At 40.2% G+C, this 17,079-nt stretch overlaps 1 protein-coding gene and 1 long non-coding RNA gene across 8 annotated transcripts in view; one reads left to right on the top strand and one right to left on the bottom strand.

Annotated features, from left to right (window-relative positions):
* The window catches only part of LOC137641423 (mucolipin-3-like), a 120,017-nt gene extending 107,811 nt beyond the window's left edge, over window positions 1-12,206 (top strand). For 2 of the 7 annotated variants that reach the window (XM_068373955.1, XM_068373953.1), the window contains exon 15: window positions 8,467-8,660. In XM_068373955.1, the coding sequence (XP_068230056.1) occupies window positions 8,467-8,509 (43 nt within the window). In that variant the 3' untranslated portion in view covers window positions 8,510-8,660. Of the gene's footprint in view, window positions 1-8,466; window positions 8,663-10,681 lie in introns of those variants that run through there. The other 5 variants (XM_068373954.1, XM_068373959.1, XM_068373958.1 and 2 more) reach the window with 5 other exon arrangements.
* Window positions 6,267-15,800, bottom strand: LOC137641425 (uncharacterized). The gene is made up of 3 exons (XR_011044514.1): window positions 15,593-15,800; window positions 13,031-13,149; window positions 6,267-7,631 (listed from the first exon to the last, which is right to left on the bottom strand). It is a non-coding gene; the product is annotated as an uncharacterized lncRNA (long non-coding RNA).
* Window positions 15,801-17,079: the final 1,279 nt, after the last annotated feature.

Raw genomic sequence — 17,079 nt, 5'->3', positions numbered from 1 at the left:
TGATTTGCGCCTTTGCGAGATGATGGTGGTGATCAGAGGGTGCTGGAGATCTGCGTCTTTGCGAGATGATGGTGGTAATCAGAGGATGCTGGAGATCTGCGTCTTTGCGAGATGATGGTGGTGATCAGAGGATGCTGGAGATCTGCGTCTTTGCGAGATGATGGTGGTGATCATAGGATGCTGAAGATCTGAGTTTGCAAGATGATGGTAGTGATCCAAGGATGCTGGAGATCTGCGTCTTTGCGAGATGATGCTGGAGATCTGCGTCTTTGCGAGATTATGCTGGTGATCCGAGGATGCTGGAGATGTGTATCTTTGAGAGATGATGCTAGTGATCTGAAAATGCTGGAGGTCCAAGTCTTTGCAAGATGATGCTGGTGATTAAAAAATGCTGGATATCTGCATCTTTGCGTGATGATGCTGGAGATCTGCGTCTTTGCGAGATGATGATGCAGATCTGTCTTCACAAGATGATGCTGGTGACCCGAGGATGCTGGAGATCTGCATCTATGCGAGATGATGCTGGAGATCTGCGCCTTTGCGAGATGCTGGTGATCCGAGGATGCTGGAGATCTGCGCGATGATGCTGGAGATCTGCGCCTTTGAGAGATGATGCTGGTGATCTGAGGATGCTGGAGATCTGCGCCTTTGCGAGATGATGCTGGTGTTCCGAGGATGCTGGAGATCTGCCTTTGCGAGATGATGCTGGAGATCTGCGCCTGTGAGAGATGATGCTGGTGATCCGAGGATGCTGGAGATCTGCGCCTTTGAGAGATGATGCTGGTGTTCCGAGGATGCTGGAGATATGCGTCTTTGCGAGATGATGCTGGTGATCCGAGGATGTTGGAGATCTGCGACTTTGCGAGATGATCCTGGTGATCCAAGGATGCTGGAGATCTGCGCCTTTGCGAGATGATGCTGGAGATCTGCGCCTTTGAGAGATGCTGGTGATCCGAGGATGCTGGAGATCTGCGTCTTTGCCAGATGATGGTGGTGATCCGAGGATGCTGGAGATCTGCGTTTTTGCGAGATGGTGGTGATCCGAGGATGTTGGAGATCTGCGTCTTTGAGAGATGATGGTGGTGATCCGAGGATGCTGGAGATCTGCGTTTTTGCGAGATGATGGTGGTGATCCGAGGATGCTGGAGATCCGCGTCTTTGAGAGATGATGCTGGTGATCCGAGGATGCTGGAGATCCGCGTCATTGCGAGGTGATGCTGGTGATCTGAGGATGCTGGAGATCCGCGTCTTTGCGAGATGCTGGTGATCCGAGGATGCTGGAGATCCGTGTCTTTGCGAGATGATGCTGGAAATCCTCGTCTTTGCGAGGTGATGGTGATCCGAGGATGCTGGAGTTCCGCGTCTTTGCGAGATGATGCTGGTGAACCGAGGATGCTGGAGATCTGCGTCTTTGCGAGATGATGGTGGTGATCCGAGGATGCTGGAGATCCGCATCTGCGATATGATGCTGGTGATGCGAGGATGCTGGGGATCCGCGTCTTTGCGAGATCATGATGCGAGGATGCTGGAGATCTGCGTCTTTGCGAGATGATGCTGGTGATCCAAGGATGCTGGAGATCCGTGTCTTTGCGAGATGATAATGGAGATCCGCGTCTTTGCGAGGTGATGGTGGTGATCCGAGGATGCTGGAAATCTGTGTTTTTGCGAGATGATGGTGGTGATCTGCGTCTTTGCGGGATGATGGTGGTGATCAGAGGATGCTGGAGATCTGCGTCTTTGCGAGATGATGCTGGTGATCCGAGGATGCTGGATATCTGCGCCTTTGCGAGATGATGCTGGAGATCTGCGATCCGAGGATGCTGGATATCTGCGCCTTTGCGAGATGATGCTGGAGATCTGCGCCTCTGCGAGATGATGCTGGTGATCCGAGGATGCTCGAGATCTGCCTCTGCGAGATGCTGCTGGAGACCTGTGCCTCTGCGAGATGATGCTGGTGACCCGAGGATGCTGGAGATCTGCACCTTTGCGAGATGATGCTGGTGATCCGAGAATGTAGGAGATCTGTGCCTTTGCGAGATGATGCTGGTGATCCGATGATGCTGGAGATCTGCGCCTTTGCGAGATGATGCTGGTGATCCGAGGATGCTGGAGATCTGCGCCTTTGCGAGATGATGCTGGAGATCTGCGCCTTTGCGAGATGATGCTGGAGATCTGCGCCTTTGCGAGATGATGGTGGTGATCTGCGTCTTTGCGGGATGATGGTGGTGATCAGAGGATGCTGGAGATCTGCGTCTTTGCGAGATGATGCTGATGATCCGAGGATGCTGGAGATATTCATCTTTGAGAGATGATGCTAGTGATCTGAAAATGCTGGAGATCCAAGTCTTTGAGATGATGCTGATGATCCGAGGATGCTGAAGGTCCAATTCTTTGCAAGATGATGCTGGCGATTCAAGAATGCTGGAGATCTGCATCTTTGCGAGATGATGCTGGTGATCAGAGGATGCTGGAGATCTGCGTCTTTGCGAGATGATGATGCAGATCTGTCTTTACAAGATGATGCTGGTGACCCGAGGATGCTGGATATCTGCGTCTATGCGAGATGATGCTGGTGATCCGAGGATGCTGGATATCTGCGCCTTTGCGAGATGATGCTGGAGATCTGCGCCTCTGCGAGATGATGCTGGTGATCCGAGGATGCTCGAGATCTGCCTCTGCGAGATGCTGCTGGAGATCTGCGCCTCTGCGAGATGATGCTGGTGACCCGAGGATGCTGGAGATCTGCACCTTTGCGAGATGATGCTGGTGATCCGAGGATATAGGAGATCTGCGCCTTTGCGAGATGATGCTGGTGATCAGAGGATGCTGGACATCTGCACCTTTGCGAAATGATGCTAGTGCTCCGAGGATGCTGGAGATCTGCGCCTCTGCGAGATAATGCTGGTGATCCGAGGATGCTGGAGATCTGTGCCTTTGCGAGATGATGCTGGTGATCCGAGGATGTACGAGATCTGCGCCTTTGCGAGATGATGCTGGACATCTGCGCCTTTGCGAAATGATGCTAGTGATTTGCGCCTTTGCGAGATGATGGTGGTGATCAGAGGGTGCTGGAGATCTGCGTCTTTGCGAGATGATGGTGGTAATCAGAGGATGCTGGAGATCTGCGTCTTTGCGAGATGATGGTGGTGATCAGAGGATGCTGGAGATCTGCGTCTTTGCGAGATGATGGTGGTGATCATAGGATGCTGGAGATCTGAGTTTGCAAGATGATGGTAGTGATCCAAGGATGCTGGAGATCTGCGTCTTTGCGAGATGATGCTGGAGATCTGCGTCTTTGCGAGATTATGCTGGTGATCCGAGGATGCTGGAGATGTGTATCTTTGAGAGATGATGCTAGTGATCTGAAAATGCTGGAGGTCCAAGTCTTTGCAAGATGATGCTGGTGATTAAAAAATGCTGGATATCTGCATCTTTGCGTGATGATGCTGGAGATCTGCGTCTTTGCGAGATGATGATGCAGATCTGTCTTCACAAGATGATGCTGGTGACCCGAGGATGCTGGAGATCTGCATCTATGCGAGATGATGCTGGAGATCTGCGCCTTTGCGAGATGCTGGTGATCCGAGGATGCTGGAGATCTGCGCGATGATGCTGGAGATCTGCGCCTTTGAGAGATGATGCTGGTGATCTGAGGATGCTGGAGATCTGCGCCTTTGCGAGATGATGCTGGTGTTCCGAGGATGCTGGAGATCTGCCTTTGCGAGATGATGCTGGAGATCTGCGCCTGTGAGAGATGATGCTGGTGATCCGAGGATGCTGGAGATCTGCGCCTTTGAGAGATGATGCTGGTGTTCCGAGGATGCTGGAGATATGCGTCTTTGCGAGATGATGCTGGTGATCCGAGGATGTTGGAGATCTGCGACTTTGCGAGATGATCCTGGTGATCCAAGGATGCTGGAGATCTGCGCCTTTGCGAGATGATGCTGGAGATCTGCGCCTTTGAGAGATGCTGGTGATCCGAGGATGCTGGAGATCTGCGTCTTTGCCAGATGATGGTGGTGATCCGAGGATGCTGGAGATCTGCGTTTTTGCGAGATGGTGGTGATCCGAGGATGTTGGAGATCTGCGTCTTTGAGAGATGATGGTGGTGATCCGAGGATGCTGGAGATCTGCGTTTTTGCGAGATGATGGTGGTGATCCGAGGATGCTGGAGATCCGCGTCTTTGAGAGATGATGCTGGTGATCCGAGGATGCTGGAGATCCGCGTCATTGCGAGGTGATGCTGGTGATCTGAGGATGCTGGAGATCCGCGTCTTTGCGAGATGCTGGTGATCCGAGGATGCTGGAGATCCGTGTCTTTGCGAGATGATGCTGGAAATCCTCGTCTTTGCGAGGTGATGGTGATCCGAGGATGCTGGAGTTCCGCGTCTTTGCGAGATGATGCTGGTGAACCGAGGATGCTGGAGATCTGCGTCTTTGCGAGATGATGGTGGTGATCCGAGGATGCTGGAGATCCGCATCTGCGATATGATGCTGGTGATGCGAGGATGCTGGGGATCCGCGTCTTTGCGAGATCATGATGCGAGGATGCTGGAGATCTGCGTCTTTGCGAGATGATGCTGGTGATCCAAGGATGCTGGAGATCCGTGTCTTTGCGAGATGATAATGGAGATCCGCGTCTTTGCGAGGTGATGGTGGTGATCCGAGGATGCTGGAAATCTGTGTTTTTGCGAGATGATGGTGGTGATCCGAGGATGCTAGAGATCCGCATCTGCGAGATGATTCTGGTGATGCGAGGATGCTGGAGATCTGCGTCTTTGCGAGATGATGGTGATCCGAGGATGCTGGAGATCTGCGTCTTTGCGAGATGATACTGGCGATCCGAGGATGCAGGAGATGTGCGTCTTTGCGAGATGATACTGGCGATCCGAGAATGCTAGAGATCTGCGTTTGAGAGATGATGCTGGCGATCTGAGGATGCTGGAGATCTGCATCTCTGAGACGATAATGGTGATCAGAGGATCTCCAGCATCCCCGGACAACTAGCATCATCTCGCAATGGCAGATCTCCAGCATCCTTGGATCATCAGCATCTTCTCGCAAAGACGCAGATCTCCAATATCCTCGGATCACCAGCATCATCTCGCAATGACCCAGATCTCCAGCATCCTTGGATTAACAGCATCATCTCGCAAAGACGCAGATCTCAAGCATCCTCGGATCACCATCATCTCGCAAAGACGCAGATCTCCAGCATCCTCGGATCACCAGCATCATCTCGCAAAGATGCAGATCTCCAGCATCCTCGGATCACCAGCATCATCTCGCAAAGACACAGATCTCCAGCATCCTCGGATTACCACCATCTCGCAAAGCCTCGGATTACCACCATCTCGCAAAGCCTCGGATTACCACCATCTCGCAAAGCCTCGGATTACCACCATCTCGCAAAGCCTCGGATCACCACCATCCTCTCGCAAAGACGCAGATCTCCAGCATTCTCGGATCACCACCATCCTCTTGCAAAGACGCAGATCTCCAGCATTCTCGGATCACCACCATCCTCTTGCAAAGACGCAGATCTCAAGCATCCTCGGATCACCCCCATCATCTTGCAAAGACGCAGATCTCAAGCATCCTCGGATCACCCCCATCATCTCGTAAAGACGCAGATCTCCAGCATCCTCGGATCGCCAGCATCATCTCGCAAAGACGCAGATCTCCTGCATCCTCGGATCACCAGCATCATCTCGCAAAGACGCAGATCTCCAGCATCCTCGGATCACCAGCATCATCTCGCAAAGACACAGATCTCCAGCATCCTCGGATTACCACCATCTCGCAAAGCCTCGGATTACCACCATCTCGCAAAGCCTCGGATTACCACCATCTCGCAAAGCCTCGGATCACCACCATCCTCTCGCAAAGACGCAGATCTCCAGCATTCTCGGATCACCACCATCCTCTTGCAAAGACGCAGATCTCAAGCATCCTCAGATCACCCCCATCATCTCGTAAAGACGCAGATCTCCAGCATCCTCGGATCGCCAGCATCATCTCGCAAAGACGCAGATCTCCTGCATCCTAGGATCACCAGCATCATCTCGCAAAGACACAGATCTCCAGCATAATCTCGCAAAGACGCAGATCTCCAGCATCCTCGGATCACCAGCATCATCTCGCAACGACGCAGATCTCCAGCATCCTCGGATCACCAGCATCATGTCGCAAAGACGCAGATCTCCAGCATCCTCAGATCACCTGCATCATCTCCCAAAGACGCAGATCTCCTGCATTCACGGATCACCAGCATCATCTCGCAACGACACAGATCTCCAGCATCCTCGGATCTATAGGATCATCTCACAAAGACGAAGCTTTTCAACATCCTCCGATCACCAGCATCATCTTGCAAAGACGCAGATCTTGAGTCACCAGCATCTTCTAAAGCCGCTCGGATCACCAGCATCATCTCCTAAAGACATCTCCAGCATCCTCGGATCACCATCATCATCTCTCAAAGAGGCAGAGCTTCACCATTCTAGGGTCACCAGCATCTCTCAAAGCCGCAATCTCCAGCATCCACGGAGCACCAGCATTATCTCGCAAAGATGCAGATCTCCAACATCCTCGGATCTTCAGTATCATCTCCCAAAGACGCAGATCTCCAGCATCATGTCGCAAAGACTCATATCTCCAGCATCATCTCGCAAGGATGCAGATCTCCAGCATTCTTGGATCACCTGCATCATCTTGCAAAGACACAGGTCTCCATCTTTCTCGGATCACCAGCATCATCTTGCAAAGACACAGGTCTCCATCTTTCTCAGATCACCAGCATCATCTCGCAAAGACGCAGATCTCCAGCATCATCTCAAAGTCACATATCTCTAGCAGCCTTGGATCACCAGCATCATCTCGCAAAGACACAGATCTCCAGCATTCTTGGATTTCCAGCATCATCTCGCAAAGATGCAAATCTCTTTCATCCTTGGATCACCAGCATCATCTCACAAAGACGCAAACCTCCAGCATCCTCGGATCACTAATAGGCAATTCCATTGACATGCTCTACTTGTCTTTGACTCGGTGAGGATGTTCAGTCTAATAACCTCGTCCTGGTCTTTGAATGAGTGGATCTCTGATCATAATTTGAAGATTGCCCCAGTATTTGCAAATATCAGCATGGCCACGGAAACAGGCAGAAGATGCCTTCTTTTGTTAGTTACGATCATAGTTCATCTACTGTGGCTGACCCGTGTGACCATATCGGTCTCCTATTGTGCTGTGACAGTCTTAAGCCGAATGTTTGTTTGAGGACTGTTCTTAGTGCATCAACATTCAAGTAGATGCATCTTTTACATACATCAATTTCACCTTTACGAGCAGCTAATATCATGGGGCTACCTCTCTTTCTCTGCCTTAGTTGATCCGTATGTGGGTAGTATCTGGTTGGTTGTGTGCTATATACTCCTCTGCATATCAGTCATGCTAACCATGACTTTAGGTCTTGTTGAAGTTGGCTATGTTTCATGAAGTCAGGTGCTGGGCAGGGAATATTGCTCATGATGATGTTGAAATTTGAGGCAAACAGTCGCTATGCTGCCATGTTAGATAAGCACATAACTAATTACTTTCCAACATTTTATCTCAAACAATGATAGCAGGATCTGCAACGAAAGAATTACATTAACAAATGCTAATAACAACTTCATAATATAATAATTTTGGATAGCTCAACTTATGCGTAGCACTATGTGAAAAAGCCACAGTTACACAAATAAAGTTTTTTTTTTTTTTTTCATAACAATAAGCATATATATAATCCTATAGATTTCCACCCTTCTTACTCAAAAGGTTCAATTTTTTTTCCTCAATATTTGGGCCTCAAAAGAATGTAATAGGATGCCAGCTTACTTATTGTAAACATCTTTGTAAAATCATCTTTTAAATCATGAAAAAGATTTTTCATAGAATAAATAGCAAATGATTATAGGTAACTATTGAAATAATTGATTTTAATTTGAAAAGTATGTCGCAAAGAATTTACTCTAGTTATTTTTACGTAGATCAGTAATTATAATTACTGATCTACGTAAAAATAACTAATGCACTAAATTAAGACAGGAATGTAAGCCAATTCAAGTAATAAAATATAACTAATTCTCTTGTGAATGATAGGGAGCTAATAACACAAATCATTATAAAAGGTTGTATATGATAACTTGCCTATAGATTTAATGAATTCTCTTGTTAAATGCTAGGTAGCTTTTAACAAATAGTTATAAGGCAATCACAATAAAATGAAAACTTTAATTAACCTGAAAAATTAAGTTAAAAGTAAACATGATAACTTACATATATGAAGAGAGTCTTTGAAAGTTAAGCAACTATTTAAAATCTGACATATGCACTAAACACACACGCACACAATATTTTAAAATAGTTACTAATTCATATGGTAGATAATTACCTAATTATAATGACCATATTTATTAATTTCAGAAGGCAGAAGAAACTCCTTATACTAAATAATAATCTTCCATAGGGCATAAGGATAATTTAAATAACTTAACAAACCTCCACAAGTCTTTTTTTGTGGCATTTTATGCATTAACAGATTTGTATTATATATTTAAAGGCTTAAATGTTACTAAGATGTAAGAAGGAAATAATAAGTTGTTAAATAAAATATACTACTGCAAACTCATGAACCTCACTATACCTAAACCGAGAGGAATTGATGGCCGAAGGGGATGGGGCTGGTTAGAAAGGCGAGGAGGAGCGCGAATCGCACTACACTAAATTCTAAACTATTGTCGGCACACTAACATGCAATATTTTTTAAAGATTAAAATGCTAATCGTTTTACTCGAGGAATTGGGAGCCTCTGAACCAATATCACTTTTATACTCTTATCACTGCACCTCTTTTCTTGTATGGTTTATTAGATAATAGAGGTTTAACTATTGACCTCATTGGTTGGCTTTTATCACTATAGTAACCATTCTTAGGAATGGCACATTATCACATGAAAAAAAAAATATACTGTACAAACTTTGAGATACCTGCTGACAAAAGCTATTACGAAGCAAAGATGTTTTGCTTTGTTTACAGCTGACACTGTGTTTCTTGATTCATTCAAGTTCTAGCAAATTAAGTGTATGTACTTGATTAAAAGGTGAATACTACGGCTTTTGTCTCGCAAAAATATCCTACGAATACCAAACTTGAGTTTTCCAAAGGCTTCCAAAGGCTGATGCATCTTTTACATACATCCATTTCACCTTTAGCCTGACTACATTTATTAAAATGTCAGATATAAGACTGGCAGCATCCAAGATCATGATATAGACTGCATATGGATAGTGTTGTTGCGATGTAAGAAACCAGCCATGAACTTTCGGGTGTGTGTTATGTCAAACAATATGTTCAAGAATTTTGACTGAATAAATGTAAACTAAAGATTATCAAGATTTCTATATTCTAGTGATTAAATCTTCAAAAGGTTTAATCTATAAATACCATTATAGTGTGTATGTAGATATAGTCTTATCAATTGTCTTGTTTTATTGGCCATATAAAGGGATTTTGACGAAGGAAAAATCTATTTCTGGGCGAGAGACCTGTGCCGCCCAGTGAAATACTCCTAGAGCACTATTTCTAAGGAATATAACTGCTATATATTACCAGAGAAAAAAAGCATAGGAATGCCAGGTTGAACCCAGCTCGCTCACCTATATAAGGTGTCGGTATAAAATACTGGGGCGTGATAATTCACAACCAGAGGTCTCGCACTATTTAGATATCTCCTCTTCAAAATCCCCGCCACAGCGAGGTGCCGTTCAACACTACTACCACTAACCCAACCCACGCCAGTGACGACACTCCTTTATAGCACTTGTTGTTATTAAGTCCAACATGTTTTTTTCTCGTGTTTATCCTTGGATTTATCATTATTTTATAATCGATGGCCGATTCCCATGATACCCCATCGAAGTTAAGTACTTTATCCATGAATGTTAGCGAGATTGGGCAGTGTAACCTCTGTTTTTATTAATGGAGAAGTGTTTATATATGAACGGCGTCCCCGTTCTTACCGTTCATGGTTCGGCTCTGCCCTTTTTCTCGTTAGTTCGTCAGTCATTAATATTTGTTCGAACTTTTAGAAGTTTTTTCCTTACATTTATATAGTACACCGTCTTTATGCTTTCATCTAGCATTAATTTTATGTTATCCTATGATATCAGTGTTAGCGTTTCATCAAGGAGTAGGTTATGTTGGTATGCCTGCATTCGTGCATGTTGGTGGATTGCGTCACCTTTGAGATTGTTTCGCTAGTTCTAGGAAGACGACCATCTCACTTATTATTATTAAACATTTTAGTTTTATTTCGTACGCTCCACCTAGTTTTACATTTGGTTCGAGTGGGACTCGCGTATTTTGTTGTTTTTACTGTTCGATCTACCGCTTCAGTAACTAGGTTGGTACCCCTGCTTTCCATCTGCTGATGGCGTCATGCTCCTCCCTTACCACTCGGCCGAGTCCCTCTCTCGCCATATTATTTCTGAATGCCTAAAATTATGTAGAGCACATTGAGCTTTGGTATCTCTGCTCTATATTAGAGTCAATTTTGAAGAAAAGATTACCTTTATTATCTATTTAAAATAATTTGGTTTCACCTTGATGTTCTGCTAATTACGTACAATTTTCTTTACAGCAGACAGAGTAACGGTGATTACGAGCGGATTTTGTGAAGGGTGAGGAGACCTACAATGTTCTACACACATTGGTAGTTCGTTCATCAGTCGTCAAAACTACTGGTTAATTTATCCGGAGTGTGTGTGTTTCATAAATTAACCTTTCATACTGAAGTTCTTTCAAACAGCTACTTTGAGTTATATGCATATTTTTACTTCTCTAGTTTGTATATTTTGTAACTGGAAAAAATACTGTGATGATTGTATGTAAACATGAATATGTATGCAGAATGTATGGGAACCATATCTTTGATAGAACAGGTTTCTTAAAGTTTGTAAGGCGATATATAATTATTTAGTACATTTTACCATAAAGTTGGTAATTCATAGATGCTAAGGATCTCAAAATTCACTATATGTTGTAGCATTTAACAATCAAGAGTTTTGAAATTCCAAAGTACCGTGTAAATTATATTCAGTTATGATTGGTGTCATGTTAACTCTTTTACCCCCAGGTTATTTGGAACTTTGCAACCCTTAACCCCCAGGCGTTTTTTTTTTTCAGCCACATTTTGCCGTATATATTTTTTTAAATTGCTCTAACAGCCTTAATTTTCATCATAGAGAGGTCAGGTTGGTCTTATTCTTTTGGAAAAGGCCTTTAGTTTCTCAAAGTTATCAAAAATATGCAAAATAAAATGTAAATAGCAGTTTTTTTGCAAGGACGTACCAGTACGTCCATGCACGTCACGTCCATGGGGGTAAAGGGATGAGTTTTGGGAAACGTTCCAGTACGTCCATTGGGAGTAAAATAGTTAATACAATGTTACACTAAAGAAAGAATTTTGAGGGTGGAAAGAAAATATAAGGATAAACCTTTAGATCTTTCAAATGAACCAAATTATAACAGGTGGAAGGGGGCTAAAAGGGATGAATTCCATTGTTGGATGTTTGCAGAAACCCCATTAGTGTAAGGTAATAAAAGATGAATTTCTGTTTATTTAAATTTTGACGAGTCCTGTAAACTTTTGGATTAGGATTCCAATCTATTTTTTCATGTCCTTTCAAGGATTTGATATATAAGTTTATTTTCAGCTTTTAAAACCTTCAAATACCTAAATTATATAGTTTCTAACTATTTATTTCCTTAGAATTTGACTAATACAGTAGTCATTTCTAGTCAGGTAATGAAATATTTATCATTTTCACCTTCTGGGTTTTCAAATCTAGTTTTATATAATTTTTCTCTGATAAAGGCCAATAGATGATAAAAGTTCGTAATTATTTGATAAACATTCTTCTGAAGTATTTGATGAAGTATTTGATATAGAGTAAAAATTAATTTAAAACATTGACATGTCAGTACTGTATTACCATTGGTTTTCAATGACAATTTGTTCGAACAAGTTTATTCGTTCCTTTACTTTACTAATGTTACCAGAAAACTAAAGGAGTAGAGAAAGAATCTGATTGGATTTCTTAAATGATCTTCCTTGGATTCCAGTGAAAGCACCTTTTCTCTAGATCAAGTTTGTATGGATCAAGAAATATAACTGGGGTAGTGGGGTCAAGACATGAATAGTTTCACTGTAAAATTATGGCCTGTATATTATGTTTTATAAAGAATATTATAAAGTTATAATTTTTAATTTGTCTCCAAGTAATTTACAGAGTAATCTTCCAACACTTATTAACTGTGATTGTTCAATCTCTTTAGGGAATTAACTGTCATAATAATGATCTGAAAACTTATTAAATTATTCATTGTTCAAGAAAATATTGAATATTTACCAATATTTTTCTGAAGGATTTTGATAAAATTGCTTTAGTCTATTTAATGATCTAGGCCTTTCAACTTTCCCTTTGGTCGCTTACCATCTAATTGAACAGCTTTTTAAAACTCCCTAGCTACAACTTTCCCCTGAAGTTTATAAATCAAAGGTTTTTGGTCAAAGTAATTACAGTATTTGAAAATTATTATTTTATCTATCATTAAATTTTATCTCCCTTTTTAGCATTTAAAACCTTGGTCAAACCCAATAACAGTAAGAAAAGATAAAAAAAACTCGCCAACAGTAAGAATATAATCCTTAGTTGAACCCATGGAAGGGTAGAAAATCAAGTGTCAAGTTGTGTTGCAAAATAAATTAAATAATAGCTAAAGATTGAGGCCTGAAACCAATTCATTGTTTCACATGATTCAGCATGAAATTAATGCAGGTACAGCGAATGACTGATTTAAGTCACTAATTCAAGAGATAATGATTTAATTAACACATTTTCCTAACCAAAGGAGATTCGGGAGGAAAATGGGAAACTAGTTTACGAAACAAAATCAATCTTATCTAATCTAGCAAGAAGTCACATACCTAAGTAAAGAAGCTGGCCATTTCAGTAGAACACTTGTAATCTGCAAAGCATCCATACTTCTCTTGGTTAAGAGACATTCTTCAGATAGAGCTCTCTTTGGTCGTCTACTCGCACTTTCCTAAAATTTAAGTGAATGATTAATAGATTTACAAAAGCAGACAAATATTGTCAAGCGACATAGGTAATACAGCAGCGGGCAAAACAAATTCAACAAAAATGAAACAACATCATTCTTGTGTCGTATTGGCTATGAAAAAATTTATAATTAGATTTGAATAATTTTGAGCTGAAAGGAAATCGAAATGATGCACACATGGGAGAATGTAGCACGTAAACAAGCAAAGGGCAAGTCTAGTACACTACTATCCTTCATATCATTGTCTTCCTAATGTGTCTGCTATTTTGCATGACAAAATTAGATTAACAATTTGTTTGGGTGTTTATTGTAAATGTAAATTGTTAGATTTATTGTGCAGTCTGGATAAAAATTCTACTTTTAAGGAGATTATGTAATATGAAGTACAGTGTAGTCAGCTAGGATATTAAGGATGTATTGAGCATTATTTATGCCAGTGAAAAACAAGCAAGGCATTAAATCAATTCAAATATATGGATTAAAATGTATAACTTATTTGTGCAAGTGATAGGCAGCGGTCTTGCTTTGTTTCAGATAAACACATATTGCAAATTAACTGTACTGTTGTACTCCATTACAGAAATTATTCTAAAACTGTTACAGCTAATATTCTCTTATTTTATTCATCAAAACTTGGTTAATTTGATTTAACTTTACTGTATTTTTACTGTATGTATATCCAATTATCATATGATTTATTTAGTAGAACATTGTTTATTTTTGCTTAGTATTTTAAGTTCCCTTAATTATGTATATATATTAATTTTTCATAAATGAAGATTAAGAGAGCTGCTAGCTAGGACAATTGATAATTAATGGAATTTTTAAGTAAAAGTGGTGAATCCAAGATTTTAGCTGAAAGTAGTAAATCCAATAAGAGTAATTAGCTAAAAGGAGTAAACCCAATTGAGTTTATAGCTGAAAGTGGTAAACCCAATAAGAGTTTATAGCTGAAAGTGGTAAACCCAATAAGAATTTATAGCTGAAAGTGGTGAACCCAATAAGAGTTTATAGCTGAAAGTGGTGAACCCTATAGTTTATAGCTGAAAGTGGTAAACCCTATAGTTTATAGCTGAAAGTGGTAAACCCAATAAGAGTTTATAGCTGAAAGTGGTAAACCCAATAAGAGTTCATAGCTGAAAGTGGTAAACCCAATAAGAGTTCATAGCTGAAAGTGGTAAACCCAATAAGAGTTCATAGCTGAAAGTGGTAAACCCAATAAGAGTTCATAGCTGAAAGTGGTAAACCCAATAAGAGTTCATAGCTGAAAGTGGTGAACCCTATAGTTTATAGCTGAAACTGGTAACCCCAATTGAGTTCATAGCAGAGAAGTTTTGACATTTTGGAATGCTTACAAGTTGATACTGAAATACAAATCTTATACTCCATACAGGATTCCTGCAATAATGACCAATATTCTGTAAATACGTAAAAAAAAAAGTTAGTCCTACATTAACACAATAATCGGTACTTTGAGCGTTAGATTAACTATTATAATGGCCAGATGAAAAGTCTTAAATTTGTGTAGATGAATATCTCAAGGGTTGAACGTTATGTTTTATGGAAGAATCACTAAATTTACTGTACATCCTCAAATATAGTAGTAGTTATCTTCAGGGCATACATAATGTATAGATGTATAGGCCTGTTCCATCTTTGAAAATATGAATTCTTGCTTTCTTCAAAATACCCACACTGTTCCTCAACTTTTGTCAGGGAAATCATGAAGCATCAGCACAGGAAAAAGTATTTGTATTTCAGTATGACATGTTTATAGAAACCTTGTCTTATATGAGGCTAATAGTATAATTAGAGTGTTCGTAAAATCTGATCAGTTGCGTAATTCACAACATAAATAGTTTCATATTGTAGTTGTAAGGCAGTTGCAATTTTTGACTTTTTACTCAACCTATCAGGATGCTTAAACTATGTAGTTCGGTATGATTATACAGTACATCCAAAATATTTTCCTGGAATAAGAAACATTTCTTAATCCTTAAAGTTTCCTCAAAAGGCATGAACTGAAGTGAAACACCATTAAAATAATTTTATACTATTTGACACTACAAGCAATATCTTTAAATATACCTTTGCGTTGCACTCTTGTACATAACTTTAAAAAAAAAATGCAATTCTTTAAAATCTAATGTCAGGTATGTATTCCTCAATCAAGTATTTTCAAATTATTAATTTTATATATGAAAATTAAATTTTCACCTTATGGGTTTACTGTAATCCAAAAAGATTTCAAATAGCTAGGCAATTTAGCCAGTTTAGTTTAGAGGAACTAAAATAATCCTTATATAAAAAGATATTAGTAGACATAGTAGAGACATAGCATTTACTAATGATCAAACTTAAAATATCTAAAACTTTAAAACTTCCCTCCACAATTAAGGCAAAATGAATGAAATGCTATAAATACCTTGGGCTGATCTTGTGAAGCTGTGGATTCTGTTAAAGGTTTTCCTAGTACTGGATGCCTTAAATTACTCTCGGAGACGAAAGATACACACTGTTCTCGTGTGTTAACCCATCTAGCATATGGTCCAACCCTGGAAGTAAACAATAGGTCAGACCAGCGAAAGCGTATTCATTAAATGATTAAGCTGTTAAATAAGAATAAAAAATAACAGGTTATTTTTTTTTTCTATATCAAAAATATTCTTAAGTTCTATTTCCACCAGGCTGGGCTTAAATCATTTAAAGGCTAAAATTCGAAAATATTCACAGGAACTTAGTATTTAGCTGAAAAGGTTTTGTCAACAACTAGGCGCTGGAAAGCGTGGTTTATCTTAATTTGTTAATCTATTGACAGACTAACTCTTGACTTTACCCTTAAATTATTAAATAAAAATTGCTATTTGTACAGAAAAAAAATATGAAATGGCTTCCAAAAGTTAATTTACCTTAGTTTATTTAAAACATAGAAAAAACAAACATTGAAAATAGTTTTAAATTATCAAAAACTGCTTCTTTCAAATACTTGTAACAGCTGGACTGCTCCAGATGCAACATTTCATGTCTGATAAAAATGCGTATTTTTTAAGTTCAACAGTTTATCATCAACCTAATATTTCTCCTATGGATTATAGAATTATAATTTCATACATATACTTTTTTATTTAGCCACATTTATCTTTCATCAGCTGATTTCACTGCTGTATAATTAATCTTGTTACTTTGTAATAAAACCAAGATAACTGAACAATGATATTTTGAGCATAGTATATGAATAATTCAAAACACTAAATATGACTACCCATCATCTCTTTGTAATATTCACCAGATATAGCTAGTAACCTTGTAGAAGTAACCGATTCCTTTAAATGCAAATGTTTTTTGAAGTGATAATCTAATCATTACTTTATGCTTGCAAAAGCATACACAGTAAAAACTATTTATTTTATAGCCTTTCATAGTCTTTTATGGTGAAGGTCTATACTACTGTAATCCTAATTACTGTAACATGTGAATTTTAGGCTATGATTTTTTTAGCAATATAGCCTCTTCTTATATGATGCAGTTTGAAAAGACCAGATATATTAATTAAATCCCCTAAGTCAGGCAATTCATTAGTTCTCATAAAAGGTGTATGATACAGAAATACAGTGTATCTGTTATGTAATATTACTATACAAATTTTCTTTTCTTATACTTTATAACCTTTTCTGTACAGTATATATATACAACAAACTATATTTCATTGTGGAAGATTACCACTCGACTATCAAAATAATGCTGGTCATTGCTTGAATATTTTTAGCCGTTTTGATTTGTATTGAGAAAGTAATAAAAAACCCATTCATTATTATTGTATGTAGAAATTTGCAATTATTAAGAAATTTCATATTTATATCAGTATGAGTGAGCATGCTGAGAATATCCACTCTTCATAGATTACTGCATAAA

Source organism: Palaemon carinicauda, chromosome 5 (genome assembly GCF_036898095.1).
Source record: "Palaemon carinicauda isolate YSFRI2023 chromosome 5, ASM3689809v2, whole genome shotgun sequence".
Taxonomy (NCBI): domain Eukaryota; kingdom Metazoa; phylum Arthropoda; class Malacostraca; order Decapoda; family Palaemonidae; genus Palaemon; species Palaemon carinicauda.
Note: the sequence above shows the minus strand (reverse complement) of the source record. Positions and strands in the feature narration are given on the sequence as shown.